Below are 24,997 nucleotides of genomic sequence, written 5' to 3' on the forward strand. Positions count from 1 at the left end.
AGATTTACTTTGTGCTTGGACTTTAGTTTTCATACACCTTATTACCAATTCAGGAATCAGGACTGCCTGCTTCAGCATGCAATGGTTAGTTTTGTGCTAAAAATAGGATTTTTCCATGATATTATTGGTCTCAAGCTTTAAGAATGTTTGTACCAAAAATGTTAAAACATGTGCTATAGGGAATCTATACAAACTGTTAATTTTAGTGCTTAGGTCTTTACAGTAATCATGGCCCACTGTGTTGCATTGCCACTGACAATTTTACATTCGTTGAGCTTAAACATTTTTTTTTATTTTGTAAATGTTCTAGATGGTTTTGTCCAAGTTGACGTTTAATAGTCTTGGAAGCGTCAGTGAATGAAAAGTAGAAACTGCACAACTGCACATCAATAGTATTTATTATAGTATGCCAACTATTGGTTTTCCAGTCAAACTGTGCCATGAGTTTGAGTTACTTTTTTTTTTTTAAAAGCTTTACTTTTTTGTTTTTTACAAATTATATTTGTACTGTTTTTCTTTGTAAAGTTTTTTTTTACTTTTATTTATTTATTTTGCAAACTATATTTGTAACATTTCATGAAAATGCAAATAATGTCCATTAAATAATATCCATAATATTAAATAATATTAAATAAACATCTATTATATATATATATATATATATATATATATATATACATACATATACATACATATACATATATAAAATCATGGATATTCAAGCGGATTTTATAGATACTGGAATAATGATGTTGGAAATAATGAAAAAAAAGTTTAAAGGGTTAGTACTAACAAAAATGAAAACTCTGCCATTTACTCACCCTGATGTTGTTGTTTTTTATTCTACAGAACACAATTCAACACATGTCACATGTACATAAAGGAACATAACATAATAAATAGCTCTAGCCAATGAGGTTTGTTCTTGCCCATCAGGCATATGTTAGAGCTTTGTTTTTAACTTATTTGATGTGTTCTATGACTAAATTGAAATGTTCTTATCTATATACAGTGGGAGAACAAGTATTTGATACACTGCCTATTTTGCAGTTTTCAGTCTGTACTTTTTATCATAGGTACGCTTCAACTGTGACTGGCGGAATCTTAGACAAAAATCCAGAAAATTACATTGTATGATTTTTAATTAATTAATTTGCATTTTATTGCCGGATAGATAGATAGATAGATAGATAGATAGATAGATAGATAGATAGATAGATAGATAGATAGATAGATAGATAGATAGATAGATAGATTTAGATATGAACTGTCCCTTTAAATACATTTAACGATCATACTATAAACTGACATCTTAAGCCAGTTTTTTTTAATTGTCTGTCACTATTGTTGAATTATATGTAATTAATTTGATTAAATTGATTGACAGCCTTAAGTGATGCTTAAGTGTTGATTCAGTGTCTTAATGACAATCACAATAACTTATTGCAGTTTGCATTTCATTTTCCCCTTCACCTCTAATACATATTCATAAAAGTGCTAGAGTTTACTCACGAGTGGCCAGAAGGAGAGCACTACAACCCTCCGGTTGGCCAGACCTCTCCGTGTTGCTTGGCAACCATGTACAGATACAGGGAGGTGGACAGCGTCCTTCTCGCTGCCGCCCACCGTCAGTGGCGATGGAGTGAGTGAGATCTACAGCCCGCCCGCTCTCTCTCTCTGCTGATCAGAGTTTTACCGACAATGAGCGAAGAATTCAGCCAGCCTCTTCAGCAAGAAACATATGCTATGGACCAATCAATAGAGCAGCGTAACCTTAGTGGTATTTGCTACATGTTAGATCTCACACCAACACGTTCCAGCAGATGAGTATCACAAGTAGTAGAAGAGTGGGCGGTCGGCTCCATACTTTTTACGATTTCTCTCGTTCAGAATTTTGTACTGCTCTTTCAGAGATGTGTACCCTCTGTTGTTGAGCACTTTAGGGTGCACATATCCTGTTATAATACAAATGCCCCAGGGCTGCTTATTTGCAACCTTGTTAAATATCCCTGCTTGTGCATCGAGAGAGAGAGAGAGGCAAGCGAGATGGAAAACAAGCTCACCGACAGAGGGTTTTCCCATCCCTCAGACACAATGTCTTTAGAGGGAGGAAACTTGGTGTTTTTTAGGCCTCTTGTGTCCGGTTCGTAGCATTCAGGTTGTTTTCATTTCTCCCTTTTCAGGGGGCCGTCTGTGTTAGAGGGCTTATTTGTTTCCTGAATGGCTAATCTGCCAAGTTCATGCCTGAAGCAACGCTGCTGAGAGAGCCGTTGTTCTGAGCGCTGCCAGGGCGGGCCATGTAATGGTGCAGCTCTCTAATTTCCATACAGCTGTCCTGGTGGGCAGGTCTCAGTGCAGATATGCCGGCACAAGTGAAAAGCTGTTACCTTTCATGTACTTCCACACGTTCCACCGTACTATGCTGTACATAAGCGAATCGACACTTCTATTAAAGTCGGTATGAAACGGAAGTTGAGATTGTCATTATTTCCTTGTTGTGACGTATATCCGAGTGAAACAGCTTCTGAAATTAGGAAAAAAATGTAGGGCGGGGCTTGATTTCGTCCCTCGGGAATTGATTGGATCATTGGTGATTGGGTGTTCCAAACAAAATGGAGGCAGATTTGAATGCAAGTTTTCATTCAGCCTGAGAGGCGGTGCACCGATAGCCGCACCCTCATCGCCTCTGTCCGCACCCATTCGCCATGGGACTTGACCGAAAGAGAAGAGAGGTCGTATCGAGGGGGGAGGGAAGGGTAATGTATTTGATTAAAGATTATAAGGGTACAGAATTTAAAAAAAAATAATAATGAAGTGCACAGATAAATCATTTATGAAAAAGATTTGAGATATTTATAAAAAGATTTGTCATATTTTTTTTCATGCCGACTTTAAGGGATTGTGGGTACATTCATTGTAGATGAACACCAAATAAAATGTCATGATATCTATAACTTACAATTTACAGTCTTAAATCTTAAATCAACTGTCAGATCAGATGCTGAATTCATAAAGGAAGTGTAACCAAAGATGGAAATTCTGACAAAATTCAAGTTGTTCCAAACAAGAATTACTAATTTTCTGAAAGCACCATACAATTGTATTAGAACAGTTCATGTATCTTTAGAAGTTATATGTTGAGAAATAGCCATAATTTAAGTCACTATTCACTGAAAATCTCGATACATATCCTAACTCTTGTGCGTTCATGAAAAAAAAATCTGATTCTTGAACAAATAATATGAGTTGGGTGTTTTCAAAGAAGCAATTGATTCGGTTCACAAAAACAGACAGAATGATTCAAGACTGATCTGCTTATCTGGTTTAATTCACTGGCTGTGTCTAAAATCATGTTAGAGTTTCCTTTTATCATACATTTTTATAAAAAAATAATGTGTTGGCTGCACACACAAAAACGTAATGCAACATCTTTTCTTTTCTTTTTTTTTTTCTTTTTTTTTTTTTTTTTGAAATATGACCAAGCTCAACCAACAAGCTACATTGACATAGAGGAACTTAATAATGTGTAACATTAACACACATTTTTAAGTTGATTACTTAAATCAAATCAACCCTAAAGTTGGTTACCAGAGCCCTGGAACCAATAAATCATATCTATTTGAGTTCAAATCAACAGCACAGCTCTTCAGCACAATGGTAACCACAAAAACTTCAACATTTCAGAAACTCTTGTAAATGTCTAACAACACTAACAGGCCTTTCCTTCACTAAAAAACTAAGCATGCTGGGAACTAGAAATCCACTGCCTAATTTCCAATGTTATCATGACAATTTCATTAAGTTACTACAACCCAATAAAAAAAGCCAATTAATGCAGAAATTTGAGTTTAAATTACATACGATATTAAGTTGATGTAATCAACATTATTATGTCAAAAAGTATGTTTACAACTTAAAGTTTTAATTTTAACAATAAATTTGAATTTTTAACTTGCAACGATACATTTTATTTAAGTTATGGTAACAGGTCCCCTGAAATACTTTTTAGAGTGTGCTCTTTGCCTAAATTTAAGTGGTTTACGAAACCATTAGTGGACATTATCGAGTGCGCTCATTCAATCGCATAATGGACCTTAACAAGTGTACAGCCAATATAGTCAACAGCTAGCTTAAAAAAAACATTACACCAAATGAATTCTTGTGAGAAAATGTGTCCAAATTACTCTTTTCATTCACTCATTCAGTGGACTATTTTAGGGAATTGTGTATGAAGTTTTAGTGGTCTGTTTTGGATGCATCCAGAGTAGTTTAGTTCAGGTTGTGTGAACCAGATCAACCAATTCATTTAAAAGATCTGATTCTGTATGATTTGTTAATGTTGCAAGAAGGTATTTTAAATGTTTAACAACATGAGGATAAGTAAATAAGTTTCGTTTGTAGGTGAACTATTTCTTTAATGTAACAGTTTTCCCTTATATTCTGAATGTTCGTGATTGATTTAGCAATGGATGGTACATGAACAAGCCCATTGATTCAACCCTTATCTACCCGGCCCCAAGGCGGAGGTGTGGAGCAATGGTTATAAAATGAGAATATGCACATGTCCGTGAAACCGAGAGATCTGCCTCAGTGTTATAGAAGATTTATCTCCTTTCATTCAGTGGATCCTACCTGGCTGTTTTTAAGACAGAATCTGTTCAGTGATGGCTGGAAAAAGCAGCATGGCTTTGGTATAAAAATTAAAGGATTCCTCCTACGGAAAATTGACTGCCGTTGTGGTATGAAAGCAAGACGAGCAGTCGGCAGAGCATCTATTTTTAAGAAGATGTGCTAACCTCTCTTTCTGGCTCTCTGGATCATGTAGTGTCTTATCCTCAGAGGAGGATGGCCAGCTGGCGTGAAAGATGCTCTATCTTTGTGACGAGGCTGATGGAAGGAAGGGAATTCATGAACTTGCTTAAGTCTTTCTGTGCACACTTTTATTGACAATTCTTGCCTTTGTTGAGTCCTATTTGGACTTTAATCAACTCTATATCCAACACCAACCAAACTGAGGGAGAAGTGGGGGAAGGCGCTTGAGTTGCTGGTGCATAGACTGCGTCACTGGTCTAGCATCTCTCATCACGTAGAGCACCACGTTCAGTTTGCATTTCTCAGCGTGTGCTGTAGAGGGGTGCGGCCGACCCAAGACAAACTCCTTAATCAGCATCTCTAATTCAGGCCTGCTGCCAGCATCTATGTGAGTGCTATTCTGATGTTTTATAGTGTCACTTATAGGGGTGGAGGATGGAGGCAAGCATTAAATATTGATAAAATTCTGGTTGATGAAAAACATTTTTTTTATAATTAATTTTTTTTGTAATTTAATATGAATATAATGGTAGCACTGTATTTTAAAGTCCTGTTCCCCATGTACATTCTTTGTATTTATTATAGTCGTTACAATAAGTGGGTAATAATTAGATACCTTAACCTAACTTTAACCCATGAATTAACCAGTAATTTCTTGAATACGTACACATACATTTACCAAATCTGAATAATTTGTAATATTGAAATATTTTTTTTATGTATAAAAATGGATATCAAATCATAATTCAAATATACAATCTAATTTATTTTATCATGATTTACACTTTGACGAAGTGATTTAAAAACGGAGTTCTTTTGACAAAATAATATTGCACATACACATTTATATTAAATAGACATACATAACTATTAAATGGATATATTTAAATACTTATAAGCATTTCAACGAAACCAGATTATCAAAATCATTTTCTATCTGCTTACCGTCACCTGACCTTTGCGTGGTAGCTTGTGGTTATTCAAATATTATGAATAATTGAAGTTATCCATCCTTAAGTGAACATAGATCTTAATTAAATTTATATTCATAACATTTCTTCTGAAGAAACAGAGACTTTTAAGATATTGTGTGCCATGGCTTCACCCAGAAGAGAAATATATGACTAGATAATCTGTGGCCGTAACTTTTACTCTTTTTATTCTTCTATTCTAAGTAACAGATACGTTTCATTTGCTACTTTACCTGTATAGTTCTATAGTAACTTCCCCAGTAAAACATGTCAACTGTTACTTTACCAGTTCCTCACAATAAGCTTATCCAGAATCCTATTACAACACTAGAATACATAAAATAATTTAGCACTTCAGTAGTAGGAATGTAGGAGGACGGGTTCTAAGGCAGACCTCCCAATTTGATTCTGAATCATACTCTCTCGATTCCATTTTAATCTAAATGTGAATAAAATATGATTAAATTGGGAATTTGTATTAGTGTCAACAGGCCTATTTCAGTTATTACATAATTGCCTGAACTGTGGATATCTTGCATTGTGACTGGCTTCACATTATTTTACATTTGAATATTCACAAATGTTTGTGTGCATGTTGACATGCAACAACAAAGAGGAAATGCTGTAGACTACATAATTAAAAAAAAGTAATTGTCTTGGTAAACAAACATGTTTTTCGGTAAAATTGAATTAAATGATTTAATTATTGGTGAGCACTATTACTCTTATGAATCAGCTGTACTTTTTAATTCTTGCTAATTTTAGTCATGACAGAGGAGACAGCCACAATTGGTTTGCATTCGAGTCACGATTTTTCAAGACCTCAGCAAACTGACCCAAGACAATGGAAGCAGTTCATTATATCCCAGCTCTCACTCAAAATGGCCATTTGTGTTTATTCTGGTCTCCTCTTGCCAGCAGACTATAGAAAACTTGAGCTCATACCTACATTCTTCGGTTGGTTTTTGAATGCCACCACCACAAAGAAACTTTTAGAAACCACAAGACATGGTAAAAGACCAATTACTGAATAAACAGAGACTTGCATCCTTAATGATCAATACATTCCTTTTATTTCATTCATTGCAGGAACTCAAAACGGTGTTAAACACTGTGGGCATTGCAGTCTTCCAACGCTCTGTGTGGTCTCTCTGGACGAGTGTTACTCAGAGCTTTTGGATTCATGGGAGGGGAGGTTGATGGGGCAGTTCTGGTGAATTCATCCATGTTAACGGATATATATAACCACGATTCCCCATGGCCGGCCGTTTAGAACACGAGGTGGCACGCAGTTCCTCTACAACCAAAGAGTCATTAAGAATACATGAGCTCTTAACGTTCTGCTGCCACTGGCAGACATCTATTATTGATGACTGGCAGATTGCTCCCTTGAATAATATAGAACTCTTGTGTTATTGTGGACCATGAAGCCTGTCTTTGGAGGTGTTAATGCAGGTCAAATCTTGACCCGTTCAACTTTGAGGAGAAAACTATTGCACCCTCTTAACTGCTTGTTACATTTTTGAGATCATTAAACATAAAACCAAGTTTTCTCCAAACAATGTAGAACTTCTCATTTAATTGTAGTTATGGTGTTTTTTTTTTCCCTCTCTAACATTATATGTAACAAACTGTCTATCCCGGGTGGTTTAAGGGACTGTTTAGATGGATATCACAACAGTCTTAATTAGTGAATTTCCATGCCTGTGGTCCAGCTGTTTCCTTGAGCATAAAATTCAGCAGAAATTATAATCAAGTACCAAAAACACCCTGAAGGAGGGTGTGATGGAGTTTTTTTCCATACGCTTTTTTCCTCTCTTTATTTTTTTAAGTCTCAGAGGCCCACATTTCCCTCTTTCCCCATCCTCGCTAAACCTGGTTTATGCAAGGGTCTATGTGCAAGTGATGTCATTGAGGCTCTTATAGAAGTGTGCATTGCTTCTGCAAACTTCAATCCTGTTGGACAAACTCAAAGGAAGTTTGGTCAAGTAGATGAGTCGTCTGTAGTTTTGAGGCAGAGTAAAGCACCGATCTAAGGCTAAGCAACCTCTCTAGGAAAATTTGTCCTCAACCTTCTGTACAATGAACTCTTTTCCCGTCAGCTTAAAAAAAGGATAATTTTGAAAATTTTCATGGCCCCTGGAATATTTTGTTTAGTTTTTTTTATTGTAGCTTAATGCATTTCTTCTTTATCAACACCTGGATGTGGAATAGGTGATTATACTTGAGTTTTGTGGAAACAACAAGCACACAAAATTATACTAGTTAAAGTATTAAAAAAGTTAATAAAACGGTTAGTTCCAATCCTTGATTATGATTGGTCAACAGCTCTGCTTTATTCATGATGAAACACGGCTATAACCACTTCATCCAACGTTTTTATTTATCACTGCGCAACACTGCAATTCCTCTGTTGTTGTTATTTGAGCTTTCATGCATATTACACATTGGAACGTTGTTGCTGGTCACGGTCAGGGACTATTTTTTTTCTAGCGGAAGGAAGACTTTTAGCGATTTTACTTCATGAAAGTGAAATGTGAAATGTTTTTTAAATGTGGTAACCGTTTTATAAAAGCAATTAAGGTACTTAAGCCTGTATCGTGAATACAGTAAGTACTACAGCCTCTCGTACCTTATTGTTTATATAGGACTCAAGACTGTGTCTTGTCAATGTGTCTTTATTCTCCATTGCTTATTCTCATCCTGATTTTTGTTTTCTCAGTGCCTCATTCTGTCTCTTTGATTGCCACATTGTGTTCCTCCATCGACGCCATCACCTACGGTATTAGATTGGGAGAAACTGCTTGTTGTTTTGCAGTTCACACAGACAGCAGGAGCTGAGAGGATTGTGTCTCTGCTCATGACTGACTGCTCCCTCAACCCTCTGGAGATGTAACCAAACACTTGATATCATCCCGTTAGCGGCTGTCACTCTTTGTCCTACAAGGCCTGACTTAGAGTAATTACTTCATCACACTCTCACATCTTCACCCAGAGTCACGGGTCTCTCTTATATCTCAAGGGAAGAGTGGTTTGTGTCTCTGTGCCTCAAGTGATTAATCTTGCTCCATATTCAAAAAATGTATAATTAACTCCTGGATGTGCAATTGAAGAGTTTGCACCTTTCAGATGCCATCTTTCTAGTAGGTTACACCGATTTTTAACATGTGCTTACCGACTTGGAAAACTGTATGAGACAATGGAGTGAGTGAGATCTCCTCCAACTCCTGAGGCCTGTCCTTAGGCTCTTGAGGAGACTGCTTATGTTTACTCTTTCTGTTTGTGTGTGGTTGGCGTTTTAAACCTTTCCCACAGGCACTGCTCCATAATTGAGCTAAATCTGATCCTTGCTATTATTTTGGAGCCACGCCTACTCGATCTGGTTTGCTTTGTAATGGGTTTTGTTTGGTATAGTAGGTTTTTTTATGAACTGATTTAAGCTCTGACAGCAGTCCATAGCTAAATTGACTAGACTTGAGTCAGTAGAAAACCATTTTGTCAATATTTGTGCTACCAGTCAGAGCAAGAACATAATTCTATTCAAAATAAGAAAAGTAATCACGAGCGTATTGCTCTTTTAATCGCTTGTTTAAAGTTGCAATGTCTTTCACTTAATAACAGGCCAGCGTTGCTGTTGTGTTACATCATCTCACTTCAACTGACATCCCATCCAAAACAAAAATCAAGAACAGTTTTTCTTGGCAGCGTTTTTTTCTTCTTCTTCTTGTCTAGTAGACAGAAACCAGTAGTACATTTAGTTGAGATTGATTTTTACAGGTTTTTCTCCATTCTTCATTTTCAAAGCCATTGTTCTTTTGAAAAGCACCTCATGGTTGACTTTTGACACTACCTGATGAGCTTTGGTGTTTTTTTTTTTTTTTTGTGGAGTTGTGGAGGAGTAAGATTTGAAGCGGTGAAACTGGTTCAGAGGCAGCGTCACCCTGAAGGATATTAAAGAGCTGCAATTGTGGTTTAACCACATTAAGATCCTCCCTCAGTGGCAAAAATAAATAAAAAATGTGTTATACCAGCCTAACTGGAGTGTCTGGAACAGGAGCTGGTGTTCGAGGAAACACCTAATGACAGCTGCAACAAGCCTGAACATGCCCCATGCAGCAATGCAGGTTCGTGTGGTTCAAGCTAATGGTCTGCATTGAGATTAAAAACTTACTTCATGAGGTACATCTAAAAACATAGATTTGAATGTCAGTTTCACCCTGATGGTCGCAATTGTGAATTCTGTCAATTTGACGACTGCAAATGTTTTGCACTTGTTCTACTGACAAGATGTTCCACCTGCATTCCTTCCACATGAGAGCATCTCTGATTCACCTGTATATCGCACTAAAATGTGCAGCATTGAGCACATGCTGTTTACTTTTAAATCCTGAGATTAATTTCCTGTGGTTCTGGCTTCTCCAGTCCAGACCTTTGCTCCATCAGTTTTTCCACTTTTCAAACTCTAATTTTGCTCAGGTATTTCCAACTCTGGATACACTTAATCCATCACAAGAGTTTCCTTTAGAGAAGGCAAAGTGCAACCGAAGTACAAGGAATGTGAATATTTCACCTTCCATTATGTTCATCATCTTCATAGAGAGAGCTGGAAATCTGTAGGAGAGGTTACAACTAGAGGTAGCTGCTATAGAGGGTATTTTTTTTCTTTAGCTGTGAGCGTGGAGCTGTTTGGTTCTCACAGAGGTTTCAAGACCACAGCGGTCTCTCACCCCACAGACTTCATGTCTCCTTTCTTCAGTTTTAAATGCATTCATGAGAGTACAAAACATTGTTAGTGGAGTTCCAGGACTGTAATCTGGGTCTATTTTTATCTGTTAGTGGTAATCATCATCTTCTACAGTGTTAGTTGACCTTCCATAGCCCAATACTTTCTCATTTTCACAAACACACACAGTCACAGATTCTAAAAAAAAATGGTCGCTTCTCAAGTGTGTAGCTACAAAAACAAACAGCCCACGAAAGGTCAGCTTTTAATGAGACTTTTTTTTTAATAAGGAAGATGGTCAGAGATGTTATATGCGGACTTTCCTGCAGTATCTGCACCATGTGACTCATCAAAGTAGGAAGAAAATCAACAACTGCAGTGGCACTAGATTGCATCGGTTTACAAATCCATACGCAGACATATGCCTCTGAGCAGACCCTAGGCAACTGTCTTCAGATAAAACATCAAACTGTATTCATTATGTGGAGTTTCCCTGTCATGCTTTGACATTTCTTCACTAATTGTGTTGGCTACAAGATACTTGCCTCTGTGTCTTTGAAAATTTAAAGTTTCGCAGCCTTGGCTTAGTTTCAGTGGTAATGGTAAGTAATACAATTTGGTCTTCAAAAAGGTAAAAGGTTCGAATTTCATAGTGTTTCCAGAGGACATTGCTAGTTGCTCTTCGCATGTCTCTTTCCTCACGTCACCTACGGTTTAACACTCTTTGAGTGGCCTGAAAATCATATGAAACCAGATAGACTTTCTGTTGGAATATGTTATGTTAAAGGTCACTGCACCTTTGAAGAATCCTGTCTTTCAATGCAACACCGAGGGTCAAAAGTGGAGCTTTTAACAGTTTGTTCTTTCATGTTGTGCAGGACTGGCTGCTGCCCTACTGTTATGGTTCACTTCAAGCTATCAGGGGAGGGGTTCACTTATCATATCTGCTCACTGAATTACTCTAAGGTCAGCACCTCTGTTTTGTCACATTGAGGTTCTCTAGAACAGGGTGTCCAATTCTGCTCCTGAAGGGCCAGTGTCCTGCAGAGGTCAGCTCCTACATGCCCCAACAAGTTTGCTTGGAATTTTCTAGTGATCCTGAAGGCTGTTATTAGTTCATTCAGATGTTCACTTATCATATCTGCTCACTGAATTACTCTAAGGTCAGTACCTCTGTTTTGTCATATTGAGGTTCTCTAGAACAGGGTGTCCAATTCTTCTCCTGGAGGGCAAGTGTCCTGCAGAAGTTACCTCCAACATGTCCCAACAAGTTTGCTTGGAATTTTCTAGTGATCCTGAAGGCCGTTATTAGTTCGTTCAGATGTGTTAAATTAGCATTTGAATTAAACTTTACAGGAAAGAGGTCCTCCAGGAGCTGGATTGCAACCCCCTGCTTTAGAATTCCCAAACATTCCTACAGAATGTTGACAAACCAGTCAGTGACCAGTCTGTAACAGTTACTATTACTGAAATCATGTAGAGCTGGAAAAATAAAGCTGTAGCCACTGTCCCCACTAATTACCCAACATTACCACTGACTACAGGCGGGGTAAAATTGCAGTCCCCATATAGGAAAACAACACCTGGAGGGTTTTTTTTTGTTTTGTTTTTGTAGTTCTCTTTCCTGGTGTTTTAAAAGGATTGGCCACAACCTCCCTTCACAAACTAAAGGACATTTATTTTGCCTTAAGACTGCAGTTCTGCTGTTGATTGTAGACGTGGAACAACTCTTTGTGGCTTAGCAGAAAATGCCTTCCCTTCTCTGTTACTAACAAACAAAAATCTCTATTTAGATTTTACAGCATGATAAACCACATATGAGTCAGTATATGTTTGCAAAGAATTTATGACAGTTATATTGCAAGATAAGATTAGTGCAAAGGTCATTGAGCATGTATGTTTGTTGTTGGAGCATGTATGTATTTTAGTTCTTGGAGCAAATACTATGTTTGTATTTGACTGCACATATTAGGTTGCACATGCCATACTAAATGGTACTGTGCTAATTGAGGAAAAACCTGTGCATTAGACCATGATAACATTGTCCCATCTCATAAAGTCATTTTAAAATTGGAAGTTGCTGCAGTTTCTGGATCCTGTTTGGGGAATATTTTGTAATATTTGCATTTGTATTTCATCTCCAACTCGGGTTAATTGAGTTTTGGTACAATCACAGAAGGTAATTCCCTCTACTCTTCTGTGCCTTGCGTTTATGATTTGCGTTGTTTATTCTAATCCCAAATTGGACAGTGACCCTACGTTGTCTCTGTGTATCATTCCCTCTCATCATTCACCCACCCATGAAGCTGTCTGAACGTCATTCGTCATGATCCAATCAAACGTGATGGATCCAGGTCTTATTGTCAAGTTAGAGGCTAAATGCCCGGGTCAGGAGCAGATGGTGTCATTGTGCTTCGTAGGATGTAGCAGTCCGCAGGCGAATTCATTAACCTCGATGTCATCTGGCCGATTGGAATGTACGTTTGCTCGCTTTGCACCGGTTGCCCGTTCATTTTATTTTCAAGAAGGGAAAATACAAAATGTCTAAATGGTGTTTAGGAATGCTTTGAAACTTAAGTGTTTTATTTCAAGTTTCTTAACTGACATTGGGAATTTTCATTTTTGATTTCACATTCAGGGTGACTCCTTCAAAATTAAATAAAATCATGACAATTGACCCTCAATAACAAAGAATTGAATAAAATAAAAGAAAGAAAGAAGCCAAAGTACCTAAGAAGGGTTTTTTTTTTTTCAAGAATTTCATTATTCTTTTTTAGGATTATTGTACCTCTCTGACTTTTTCCCAAAATTAAATTAATTCAATTTAAATTATCAAGGTAAAAAATTTACTTTGTCATAGACAAATAGCTCTTTTAGCATTCACATATTTTCACAAGCTGTCCTCATATTTGCAGAATGTTCTTGGCATTTTGCCTGCTTGATTTGTGATAGTGTCTTAAGCAATTAAGCAATTTTCTTGGAACCTGTATTGCTGCTTTACTAAAAACAGTGTAACATTTTCCTGGGCCATCTATCATGTGTCTGGCAGGCCTTGTTGCTTTAAGCATATCAATATCATTCTAAAATCTGTGAAATTGGGAGATAAAAATGGGCTTTACAACGCAAGCGTTCCCTGGGAAAGCACCTGTTTTTTTTGCAGTTGCATGTCAGAGAAAACCTCTCGCCATGGAGTTTGTTAATTTTCCACTCTGAACATGGAGGGGTCAGAGTCTCTTCAAAAGACACGGGCAGGACCTTCTCACATGCCATGCATTCCTATCTGCTGTGTAAAGTTTAGGATGGTTTTTGTCTGCGACGGCAAGAGAAAGAGCTTTATACACACAAACTCCCAGTTCTGTGACACTCCTAACACCCCCCCCCCCCCAATCTTTGTTTGGAGATTGCCATGGTGATGTTCTAACAGCCGTGAAATGGGTCATCCCACCTGTGTCTCAGATTAATTCCAACAAAATACAATGTTTGCCATTTGTGAAGGACAGAGAAAACTGTTACCAAGTTTTTCTTAATACATTTCTTCTCCATTTTGTTCAGACTTTATTCCCAAATTTATTGCCGTAACAGCCCCTTATAGCTGCTCACTCGTTCTCCAGTTTCATTGGCTTCAGGACACAGATTCATTGGAACTTGTGTAAGATGAAGTGGGTTTTTTTCCAGCAATTTATCAACAAATTGCTTGGAAACTTTTGACAGGTGCAATTTTGTCCCCAGCGCTGGGTCGCAGTAAATGTGTTCCTCTCTCTCTCTGCACACAGTATCACTGCACCTGAAAATATTAACTTTTATTTTTATTTATATTGTTAAGTGCTAAGAGAACAAACCAAGGGACCTCTTCCAACCATGCACTTTTGTATGAAATAGGGCTGCCCTCAACTAAAGTTTTTTTTCTAGCCATCTAGTTCAAGCAATTACTCGACTAATTGCAGGTGTTAGTAATATAAATCATAATAATGAGCCTTATATAATACATAGCCCAATCAGCGGCAGCGCGCAAGTGCATGCATAAAGTTTGCCACGGCACACCGGCAAAAGTAATGATTATGAATGTGTGGTGAAAAACCACAAGGAGACTGTCTAAACATTACAATCATATATTGATAACGTTTTCTCTTTTCTCGACCGCAGAGATCATCGATGAGGTTGACTCTTGACTCGTCATCTCTGCAGTAATGGATGGGACTTTATACACGTTTCATACAGACTACATAATCGGAGATTATTTGATTTCTACTTGAATTGGTTGACAGTCGATTGGCATTTCAAGCTTTCTATAGATATGTCTGGTATACACAAGTATACCCTATTTTTTATGAGCTTAAGTTCACAGACACAGAGAAGGCAGAAAGCACATCCTGTTTGTTTTCTTGATTTTACAAAGGAACGTATTGCGATTTTATACAAATAAATAGACCTTTTACGGTTTTAATGATTAATTTGTATGACCAAAAATTGAGTATTTTAAGTTGTAAGTTGTTGAAAAAAAAATGCAAGTAATTGCACCGGCGCCTCCATCATGCAGTAAACGTGCTATACTTAAGCTTTGTTACTCTGCACAAACAGTTTGATATGCGCCTAATAATAGCGCATATTATCCAGGTTAACGTTAGAGCGAACGGCCATATAAGCTGCTTTGCTGCATTGCTGCTACTTACATGTTTCAAATACTGTAATTACCACAAGGACCTGCCAATAACAAACTGTTTGACTTTGCCACAAGATTTTTTATTTTATTATTATTTTTTTTTTCTTTCCTGCGACTAACTGACTAATACAAATTTTGGTCGAGTATTAGGGGGCTGTCCTATTAAAAAGTCTAAACCCACAAGGTTTGTTTTCCAGTACTTACCCTCTTTTCAAACATTCTTAAATGGATTCTCTAAATGGCTTTCTCTGAGAATCAGTCTCAGTGGGGCAAATTAGGACATTGAGTCGAAAGTGGTTGCTAAAACTGCTAACTCAACTAACAACATGGTACTTGTAGCTTTAACTCAGTTTGGTGTTATTTGGAGCACCTAGCCCTTGGCAGTCAATAGAAGGTACTTGGTGCCATGCTGATTGTTTCACAAGTAGATGCCCTATTAATCCTGTACTGTTTCCTTTGTGATGAATGTCAGACAAATGGCAGAGATCACATTTGCTAACACTTCTCTTTTTTTCATTTGCCTTGATTAGACTTTAATGAGCATTGTAACACCAACACCAGTCCTTTTGAGATTTGTTTAGTCTGGCTTCATCACACTCGCTTTTTGGGGAAGTGTAATGAAATGGTTGGGGTGGAACTTAAGTATGGTAACCATTGATTTATTTAACGTAGCCATTCTCTGCTCCAGTGCTGGTAGATGAAAGATGTGGCTTGTTAGTTGTAAACAAAACACACGATACAGAAACTTTGGGGTGTTGGTGCTGTTAAGCTTCAGTGACTGTTCTTAGTTTGTCAATGATGCTATGGATCTGTCTGTTGTCTGAGTGTTAGACTGGTTGACTTACTGAAACTGCAAGAATGCGTAATTAGACTTAGTTAATTAGTAATTAATTTATTTACAAAAACTACTTGTATTGTACATTGTAAGTCATACTAAATGTAGTCATACATGTAGAATAGGTTGTGTACTATTAAATGGGGAAATCTGAATTTGTGTCATGAAAATATAATTATGAGTGCTAAAGAACACAATTAAGCATTTCTCATGGCTCTCTGTTCTTAAAGGCAGTCAGGGTGGTTCAGAATTGGCATCACTGAGGTGTCTGTGGGACATGTCTAGGCTTGTTCAGTGAGTCACAGGAACAAAACAGACAACAAGCAGTCACCTCCTTATGTCACCTCTTTATCATTTTTTTTTTTTTTGAATTGCTCAAACTTATCTTGGCATCTAAACAGGAGAGCTCCACAGCCAGATATCTGATTTTAAAAATCACATGCTTCTTAGTAGGTAACACTACAGTGTTTCCATTAGTTAACGTTAGTTATTACAATATCTATTATATTATATATATCTATATTAGTTATTACAATAACTATCATTAACTAACAATATGCAATAGTCAAGTCACCTTCATTGATATAGCGCTTTTAACTATGGACTGTTTCAAAGCAGCTTTACAGTGATAATAGAAAATAAAAGTAACAGAGATTGTTTTGGCTTTACAGCAACTCTAGAATAAAGTTATTGTCCAGCTAAATTTAGTTTTGATCGATTCATCAAAGATCATTAGTTATTAACTTAGGGGCCTTAAACCCTTAACGCGGGCAACAACAGTGCCTGGAGACTCGAGAATGCAAACCTTGAAATAGGTTCCAAGGTGCGAGCATTGAATGGGAAAAAAAGTTTATGTGTATATTTTTTTAAAGGGATAGTCCATTTAACTCTGGGGGAGTTGTAAAATGAGCCTATTTCCCAAAAAAGTGGAGCTTCCCTTTAATAGTTTAAAAGTTTTTGTTTTTTGTCTTTATGGGAAAGATGAATTTGCAGCAATACGTACATCTGCTATAGTATGTATTAATCTTTGTTTACATTAATTAAAATGCTAATGGTCATTTAGTTCTTTTTAGCTCAGGTCAATAAAATATTAACATAATTAATATTATTTTGATTTTAATAATGTATTAGTAAATGGTGCAATTAACATTAAGAAACGTTTTATTGTTGTTTCACGTTAACTAGTCCCCATGAAATGAAAATAGTTTTTTTTTTTTTTGGCTTTTAGTATAAATATGTTAGCCTTACTGTAATCTATAAGCTAGTGTGCTTCAAAACAATGACAAAATTGTTTAGAAGAAACCATTCACTTCCGACGATATGGATCAATGATTTTGATGACGTAACTCTGCACTTTCAGATTTCCTGTCAAATCAATGTTCTCTAGAATCTGAAGCGTCTAGCCCCCAACGTTATAAATAGACACTGAATCTGCGGCTAAAATCAGTCACAATATTCAAACATTTCATATTTTTAATATATATGGTGAGTTACACATAGTGCATAATATAGGGGACAGGGAACGATACAGACAGTGTAGAAATACTTTCCATTGTGGCGAAGGAAGACTGGTTTCACGTTATTGTCACACAAACCACTGCAGCACTCACACAGTCTTCTCCGGTCCAGAGATACGATAGCATAGAGTGGATCACTTGTGTGAGTCTATGCATACCAGAAAACGTGTAGGACCCATTTGAATTCTACACAGAATACTGTATTTTAAAGCAATATGAAGCAGGTAAAGAGGATAAATGGTTAGATATTAGGAGGAAACTGCAGCTTTACCGAGCTCAACAGCTCTGGCAGAGTTGTGACACAAACAAAACCCTATTGGCTATTTTTTTAAGAAATAAGAGGAGCTGTTCTATATGTTCCACCCTGTCTTCCCGTTTCATTGGAAATTATGTCAACACATTGAATAATGCCGCGCGTTTCAAGGCACGTCAGTGGGCTATTAACAAATGGAACCTTTGTTGAATTTTCAGTGAGTTATCAGAGATTATTTGCATGCCCTATTGGTTCTGGTTTAGTGTTCTGGTTCTAGTTTAGTGTAGATATTATTTGAAACGTATTTTATGTAGTTTAACAACCCTTGTGTTGTCAGTATACGGTTAGGCGATCTTTAATCATGCAGTCCACACAAAACCACCCTGAGTACCAAATACCACCTGCTCAGTCTGACGGAAATAACAAGAGGAGGGGCCGGCAGTCGTCTTCAGCGGCTGAGGGGCGGGTTCAGGTGCACCACCTGGTTTCGGTTGAATATAATCTCAGGCTCTTCCACTTTCGCCGTCTGGCTGCATGTACAGCACCATTCACATCCTCATCTGCAGCAAATCTGTCATCTGATCCCTGTGTTTAGCCAGTGTATACTCCTGAGGACCAGCAATTCATTTCTGTCCATTTTTCTTTTGATAATTACATAATGTTTATTTATTACAGGGCTCTCTTGAACACTTTAATCTAGTTTCTCAATTATGAATAATGACAGTTGTCCAGGGCAATTCTGTATAATTCTGACCGTTCGTTTGGGAGATATCTTGCATAGCTGTGTCCTTTCTCTCTGCTGTCTCTACAAGCAAGTTAATAAATTAATTTCTGCTCAAATCAATGTCCATTTGCCATCAGCCGTCAGCTGTGTAATAAGCAGGATAATGTATTGCAGCCAACCATTTTCAGAAAATAAACACAAAGTTGATCAGGACGCTGATGCAAAGCTGAGAATTGAGAATGACAACTGTTCCCACATAATAAAATAATTTCAACTTCAATCGATATTTCAATGCATGTTCATTTCAGGAGCAGCATTATAATTATGGGACTGTTGAACCATTATACAGCAGAATAACACACTTCAAGTTGATTCCAAACTCTCTTCATTTTTACTTACTGGCTTATATTTTTCCCCTTTCCATCCCAGTGTTTTTATCCTGGTGTGTCCTTGTTTATCTTGGGTTTTTTGGTCATAAGATTTGATGTAATTGGTCGTGTCACCTTTATTTATATAGGGTTTTATACAAGACAGATAGCTTCAAAGCAGCTCTACAGTGATAAGAGCATGATGCATTTCAACAGTTTCAACAGGATTCAGTTCCATTGTAAAGATCAATTATTAAATAGTTAATTTCACATAAAGCAGTTCTGCAAAAAAAAAAAAAAAGAAAAAAAAATAAGAATCGTCCATCTCAGTTCTCATACAGCATTGTCTGTACAGTCAGATCAATAATATTGTTGACTATTAAGAAAATATGAAAAATGTGTAATTAAATAAAATATATGGTAACCCTGTGTTATATAGACTTATATATACCTTCTAGGTCTAATAAAGAGTGAGATAAAGTCCAGGTTTTTGTGCTGGATGACAGGTTCTTTGAAGAGGGCAGGGTCTCTCTCTCTCTCTCTCTCTCTCTCTCTCTCTCTCTCTCTCTCTCTCTCTCTCTCTCTCTCTCTCTCTCTCTCTCTCTCTCTCTCCTCCCCTCCCGTCTCTCTCCTTCTGCTCGCTCAGTCAGTCCGCTCAGAGGACGGTCAAAGAGACAGACGGGCGGGTCGTTGGATTCTTCCTTTCGGCTTTCTATGCATCCGTCCGTGGATGAGTATGTCCCTGTCGGATCTATCCGGGATTAATAGAGCCCTTATCGCGCAGACATATTTCCATAAATTCTTCATCGTCTCTCAGTGAATCACAGTCGGATTATCGTCACCACCATCACCATGGGTTTCTACGGCACTTTAAAGATGATCTTCTATAAAGTGAGTAAACGCCTAGTGTTGGATGCACTGCGGCTTTTATATCGATACAGCCATCCGCCTTTTCTCGGCAGGCTCGCTTTAATAACGTTAGGTACCCCATCAACGCTGACGCGACGCGACAGGAACGCTCGCATTATAAATCAAAGAAGAGGTTTACACTGCAAGCGAGTGATGTAGGATTCGTTCAGCTCTTTGTAATATTCAAATATTACGCGCGCGTGTACAATGTTCACAGCTTCGTTGATTTAAGTTATAATGTCCGCGTTCGGGTTGTCGCGTCGCGCTCTGACCGCGTACACTGCTAGATCCGTGCGGTGCGCGTCTTTAAGGGTGCGTCGGTGAAATATGCGACTGTTCTTACGGCCACTGCGGAAAAATCTCCAGCTGACATAGAGAATCACCTTCCGCGATATTCATTCACTTGAACCTACTTTAAGTCTCCTTTACAGGAAGCTCATATGTAGAAATGGTTGTGATGCTCTTGATTATGGGCTGGGTTTGGGGAACATAGGCTCCATCACTATTTCTACACCATCTGCCCATCCTAACATATACATAGCCTACTGCACCTGCGCTCCCATCATTATACATGTCTATCCATTCCTTATACTAGATCTTAAGTACTGCATCATTCTTAGCATTATTTGTAAGTCAGATTTATTGGATCTTATATAAGAGTTTACCGCTTTTTGGTGTATAATCCTGCACCATTCAGAGTAAACCTGTTGGTACTATTATTTTTGCTTTGCAGTAACCCTATTTGGACTCCTTTACTGTTATTGTAGCCATACAGTCGCGCATATGATGTTGTGATGTGTGAATGATTTTGTAAAGGGGTCGTGTCAGCTTCTGCGCTGCCTGTTGAAGGGTGTGTATCCTCCACTGGCTGGCGGCATCAGACCACCCTACAGTGATTGGGTCACTGTGTCATTGCTTTTGACTGAGGAAACCGAGCCACATCTGGTGCACAGCCCGCAATTTATGATTTTGAATTTGAGTGAAACTAATGTTTTAAATCCGAGAGCTTATCGGAAGCTTGCAGTCGCTGCAGTTTTCAGAGTGTCCTCTGATCAGAACCACATCGAGTAAACTGCAGTGACGTTGACGGATGCTCCCGGCAATCTTGTTACTGTAATTGTTTGGTTATAAAAAAGAAACTCATTAAGGATGTTTGATGGGCTTAGATAGACTGAATGTTTAAATAGATCACACAAATATGCTCAGTTTCTGACATTCTCAGTTTCTGTTTCATCAGGTTTTTTTAAGCGAAGCATACTTTTATAGTCTAAAATGCGAGAATTTTAACTATACGTGCAGTCGTGACCAATCAAAGTAGTTCTCAAAATAAAGAGTTAGGTTATTCATTCATAAATCACAGGTTTTATTCACTTAAACAGGTTATTTGGTTTCCACGAACACAAGCATTCATGTTAACCACAGACCAAGCCATTTTTGCTCTGTGGTGTCAGACACAGAGAATGATTACACAGTGACTCATCTAAAATCAGATGGCTCTCACTGTGAACCCTAGAGAAAAGCGACAGTCTAATCCGCTCAGTGAAATGAATGTATAACTATAGCAAATGAATGCTTTCACTTTGTTCATTAGTTAGTGTTAAGTGCTTTTTACCAAGTAGGCCTGACAGGAGGTATAGTGATTATCGAATGTGGCATTCTCTGTGTGTTTTGTGTTTACACATCTTCATGGAGTAACCTGAGAGTGTTTTAACACTTTCGAGAACACACCGGCACTTAAGCAGTTACAGGCATGCAATATCATACATCTTCAGTGTCATGCCATCTTATATTCATCATTCATGCAAATAGGCTCATCCTATCTGTTTGACTACCTTTGTGGTGAGATCACTGACTGAGGAATCAGCTGCGCCATTAAAGCAAAATATGCGTTCGGAAAATTAAAAAAAAAATAGTTTTTAGAAATATAAATGTCCCCTCAAGTCATGTGTCCTTGTGCAAGACCTGGGTTTTGGTCTTGATATTGTATTTCAAGGGCGTTTCTGCAGCACTTCATTTTTTGTGTATGAATCTCACAGCATGTGGTCTCTTCAGAAATCCATCTAGAATCAATGGTTTTGAATGCTACATGTAATACAGAATGAAAATGTAATATTAATTTAGATATTTGCTGTAGATTGCAATTATTGTTACAAAGAATAGTAGTAATAAAAGTCTCTTATGCCCACCGAAGCTGAATTTATTAGATCAAAATTAAATAGTTGTGAAATAATATATTTATGGTCAATGATCGATTTTGAAAATAGTGCCCTTAATATTTTTGGAAACACATTTTTTCAAGATTAGGAATAGGAGAACCATTTATTTGAATCAGAAGGTCAATTGAATGCATCCTTGCTGAATAATATAGTAAATGTTTTGTCATTGCAAAGTTTAAATGTGACTTTTTTCCATAGCCATTTAGTAAATTCTTGTGAATGCATACACTCGAAATGAAAGTTGATTTTAGTCATTTCAGACCTGTTATTTACCAGTGGCGTGGTACGTGGTACATTGTAAATGTACTGTATGTGCTTGTTTCAGTAGTGAAAACCTTTACCCATTACTCTTAATTTCTGCTCACATCCTTAATGACTCTTAAGCGTTTGGCGCAGCACAATGATTCATAATTTTGGAGTCTATCACTGAGCTCCTCCTGAAAGTGAACTGCACAGATTCACTGGCAGCTCTGTACCCTCCTAAAATAGTTTTATTCAAATGTGCTTTAGGACCTCATTGTGTTGAGGACACTGAACCCTTGTTTTTCCAGAGTAGATGCTCCGTAGCCAGGCACCAACTATGCAGCAAAACCAGGGCCATTTCAGCCTGTGCGGGGGGTGGGTGACATAGAAAGAGACAGTGAAGCATAGGGTTAGTCTTTTTTCTCTCCTTTTAAGCCCATATAAATGTAGGCTGTTGTGAAAGCACAGCCTGTCACGCCCACACAGATGTGTGCTTTTTTGTGTGTGTGCCCCCTTTCTAACTCCTATGAGGGGTTTGCACGTTTATACCATACACCTCTTTGAAGACTCACATGACAAGCGTTAGCATCAGCTGTCAGACTTTATCTTTCTGTGCCGTGTCACTATAAAGTGGACATGACCTTCCTTCCCCTAGCCTACATTTGGTGATGAGGGAACTAGCACAATACCCAACACACTCTAGTACAAAACCCAGACTCAGTAAACGCTTACATAGGAAGGAACAAAGGTGGATCAGGAGCATGTGGTTTTAAACAGGTTGAGGAATGCTCCCTCTCATACTGTCAAGTTGCTTTGTTGGTTGTTTATGCTGGTATTTTGTTGCCTTCTACAAACCTAAACTAACAGCTCCCCTCCTTATCTTTGTTGCAGATGAAGAGGAAGTTGGACCATGGCCCTGAGGTTCGACCTTTCCCTTCAGGAAAAAAGCCCTGTCCAAGGTAAACTCACCATCTTACCTGAAATGTGCTAAATGTTTTAGCATGTTGCATTAAACTACCAAATAGTGTGTGTGTGTGTGTGTGTGTATATATATACACACACACACTCACACACACACATGCATATATAATCAACAAGGACACAATAAATGGATTACAAGTGACAGACATTTACTTTATATTTCTATTTTCAAACAAATGCTGAACTTTCTACACTAAAAATGTAGCCTTATTTCAATTCATTGTAAAATTCCTTAAATATTCATATTATAAATTGAGATTTTTAAATGAGTAAATAAAATAAGAAATAAACATTTTGTTTAATTCTTTAACATTTAAAAAATGTGTTTAAGGATATGAACTACATAAACTAAATGGTTTATGTAACCCTTTTTCCATTTAAGATTTATACAAAACATTTTAAGTTTTATTTTTTTTTTAATCGTTTAAAATTGTATTCAAAATATGAAAATGTATGGATTATTCAATTCAATTTGATGACATTTTACTATTAATTGAAATTGTACTATTTATGAAAGATCATGTGACAGATTAGAATAATGGCTGCTGATAATTTAGCTTTGCCTTCACAAAAAAAATGTGTGTGTGTATGTGTGTGTATATATATATATATATATATATATATATATGTATATGTATATGTATGTGTGTGTGTTTTTTTATTATTATTATTATTATTTCTGTGAAGGCAACACATGATCTTTTATAAATCATACAAATGTGCTGATTTCAATTAATGGTAAAATGTGATCATAATGTAATGTTGTCAAATTAAAATAACATTTAGAAGTATTTGTTTTCACTGTGTTTTGGATCAAATAATTGCAGCCTCGGTCAGCATAAGTGACTTTTCAAAACATTAAGAGATCTTACCATCCCTAATCTTTTGAATGGTAGTATATTTGTGTATCTGTGTTTTAATGTTTGAAAATCCACTATTAGCAAGGTTTTTATCCACATATACAGTATATACAAATTTTGGGATTTCACATATAAAATGCTGGATGGAAATAATGAGGTGGGGGAAAAATCGAATTATTTCCTTGATGTGCATTAAAAATGTAATGTGACTTTGCTCATGCAATGAATACTTTGTTTAGATGTTTGGCTACAGTTGCTTCCTACTGTGTGACAAGGAATCTGCCCACGATTGCTACCGAACAGGATGTTTGTGTTATGTCCGCACACTTTAAACTGCAAGTTTTTTATAAAAAAAGGGCCACAGTGTCCTTTTTTAGTTTTGCATAAATTTAACTGGAATTGATCATTTTGTTCTTTTGGACAAATGTGATGAAAGGATAGCTTTTTTTGTTAATTGTTTGTGTTGCAGTTTATTTATTTTTTTTACCCGAATTAAATTCACAATTGGATGGAAACATAGCTATTTAAAATTCTTTTTTGTATCCAGCTGCTTTTACACAGCAAAGCTCACCTAAAACCTACACATTTAGTTTTGCTGCCTTGCAAGAGCTAATATTCACCTGTGCAAATCTAGCTTTTTTTTTTTGTTGGGTTTTGCTAATGGTTCAGCAGTGACACGCAGTCACTCCAAACCCCTTATTCATGGAATCACCACCTGAGATGTTTCTTATTCAGCAAACTCATACTCTGCATTCAGCTCTGACGAGTATTCATGACTTATTGTCAAGACGCAGATGCTCTCCTGGTTTATACTTGATTAGTACATGGCCAACCAGTCAGCAGTTGCGCGCCAGGTAATTGAAGCATCTTGGCATCTCGCTCTCAAATCCCATTAAATATGAATCCATAATAAAAACAGACCTCA

At 37.2% G+C, this 24,997-nt stretch overlaps 1 protein-coding gene across 2 annotated transcripts in view; it reads left to right on the plus strand.

Annotated features, from left to right (window-relative positions):
• The window catches only part of fbxw7 (F-box and WD repeat domain containing 7), a 189,240-nt gene that overhangs the window by 137,840 nt on the left and 26,403 nt on the right, over positions 1-24,997 (plus strand). For both annotated transcript variants that reach the window (XM_039693851.2, XM_039693843.2), the window contains one exon: positions 23,123-23,190. In XM_039693851.2, coding sequence (XP_039549785.2) covers positions 23,123-23,190 — 68 coding nt within the window. The remainder of the gene's footprint in view (positions 1-23,122; positions 23,191-24,997) is intronic.

This window comes from Pimephales promelas, chromosome 6 (genome assembly GCF_988280905.1).
Source record: "Pimephales promelas chromosome 6, fPimPro1.hap1.1, whole genome shotgun sequence".
NCBI lineage: Eukaryota > Metazoa > Chordata > Actinopteri > Cypriniformes > Leuciscidae > Pimephales > Pimephales promelas.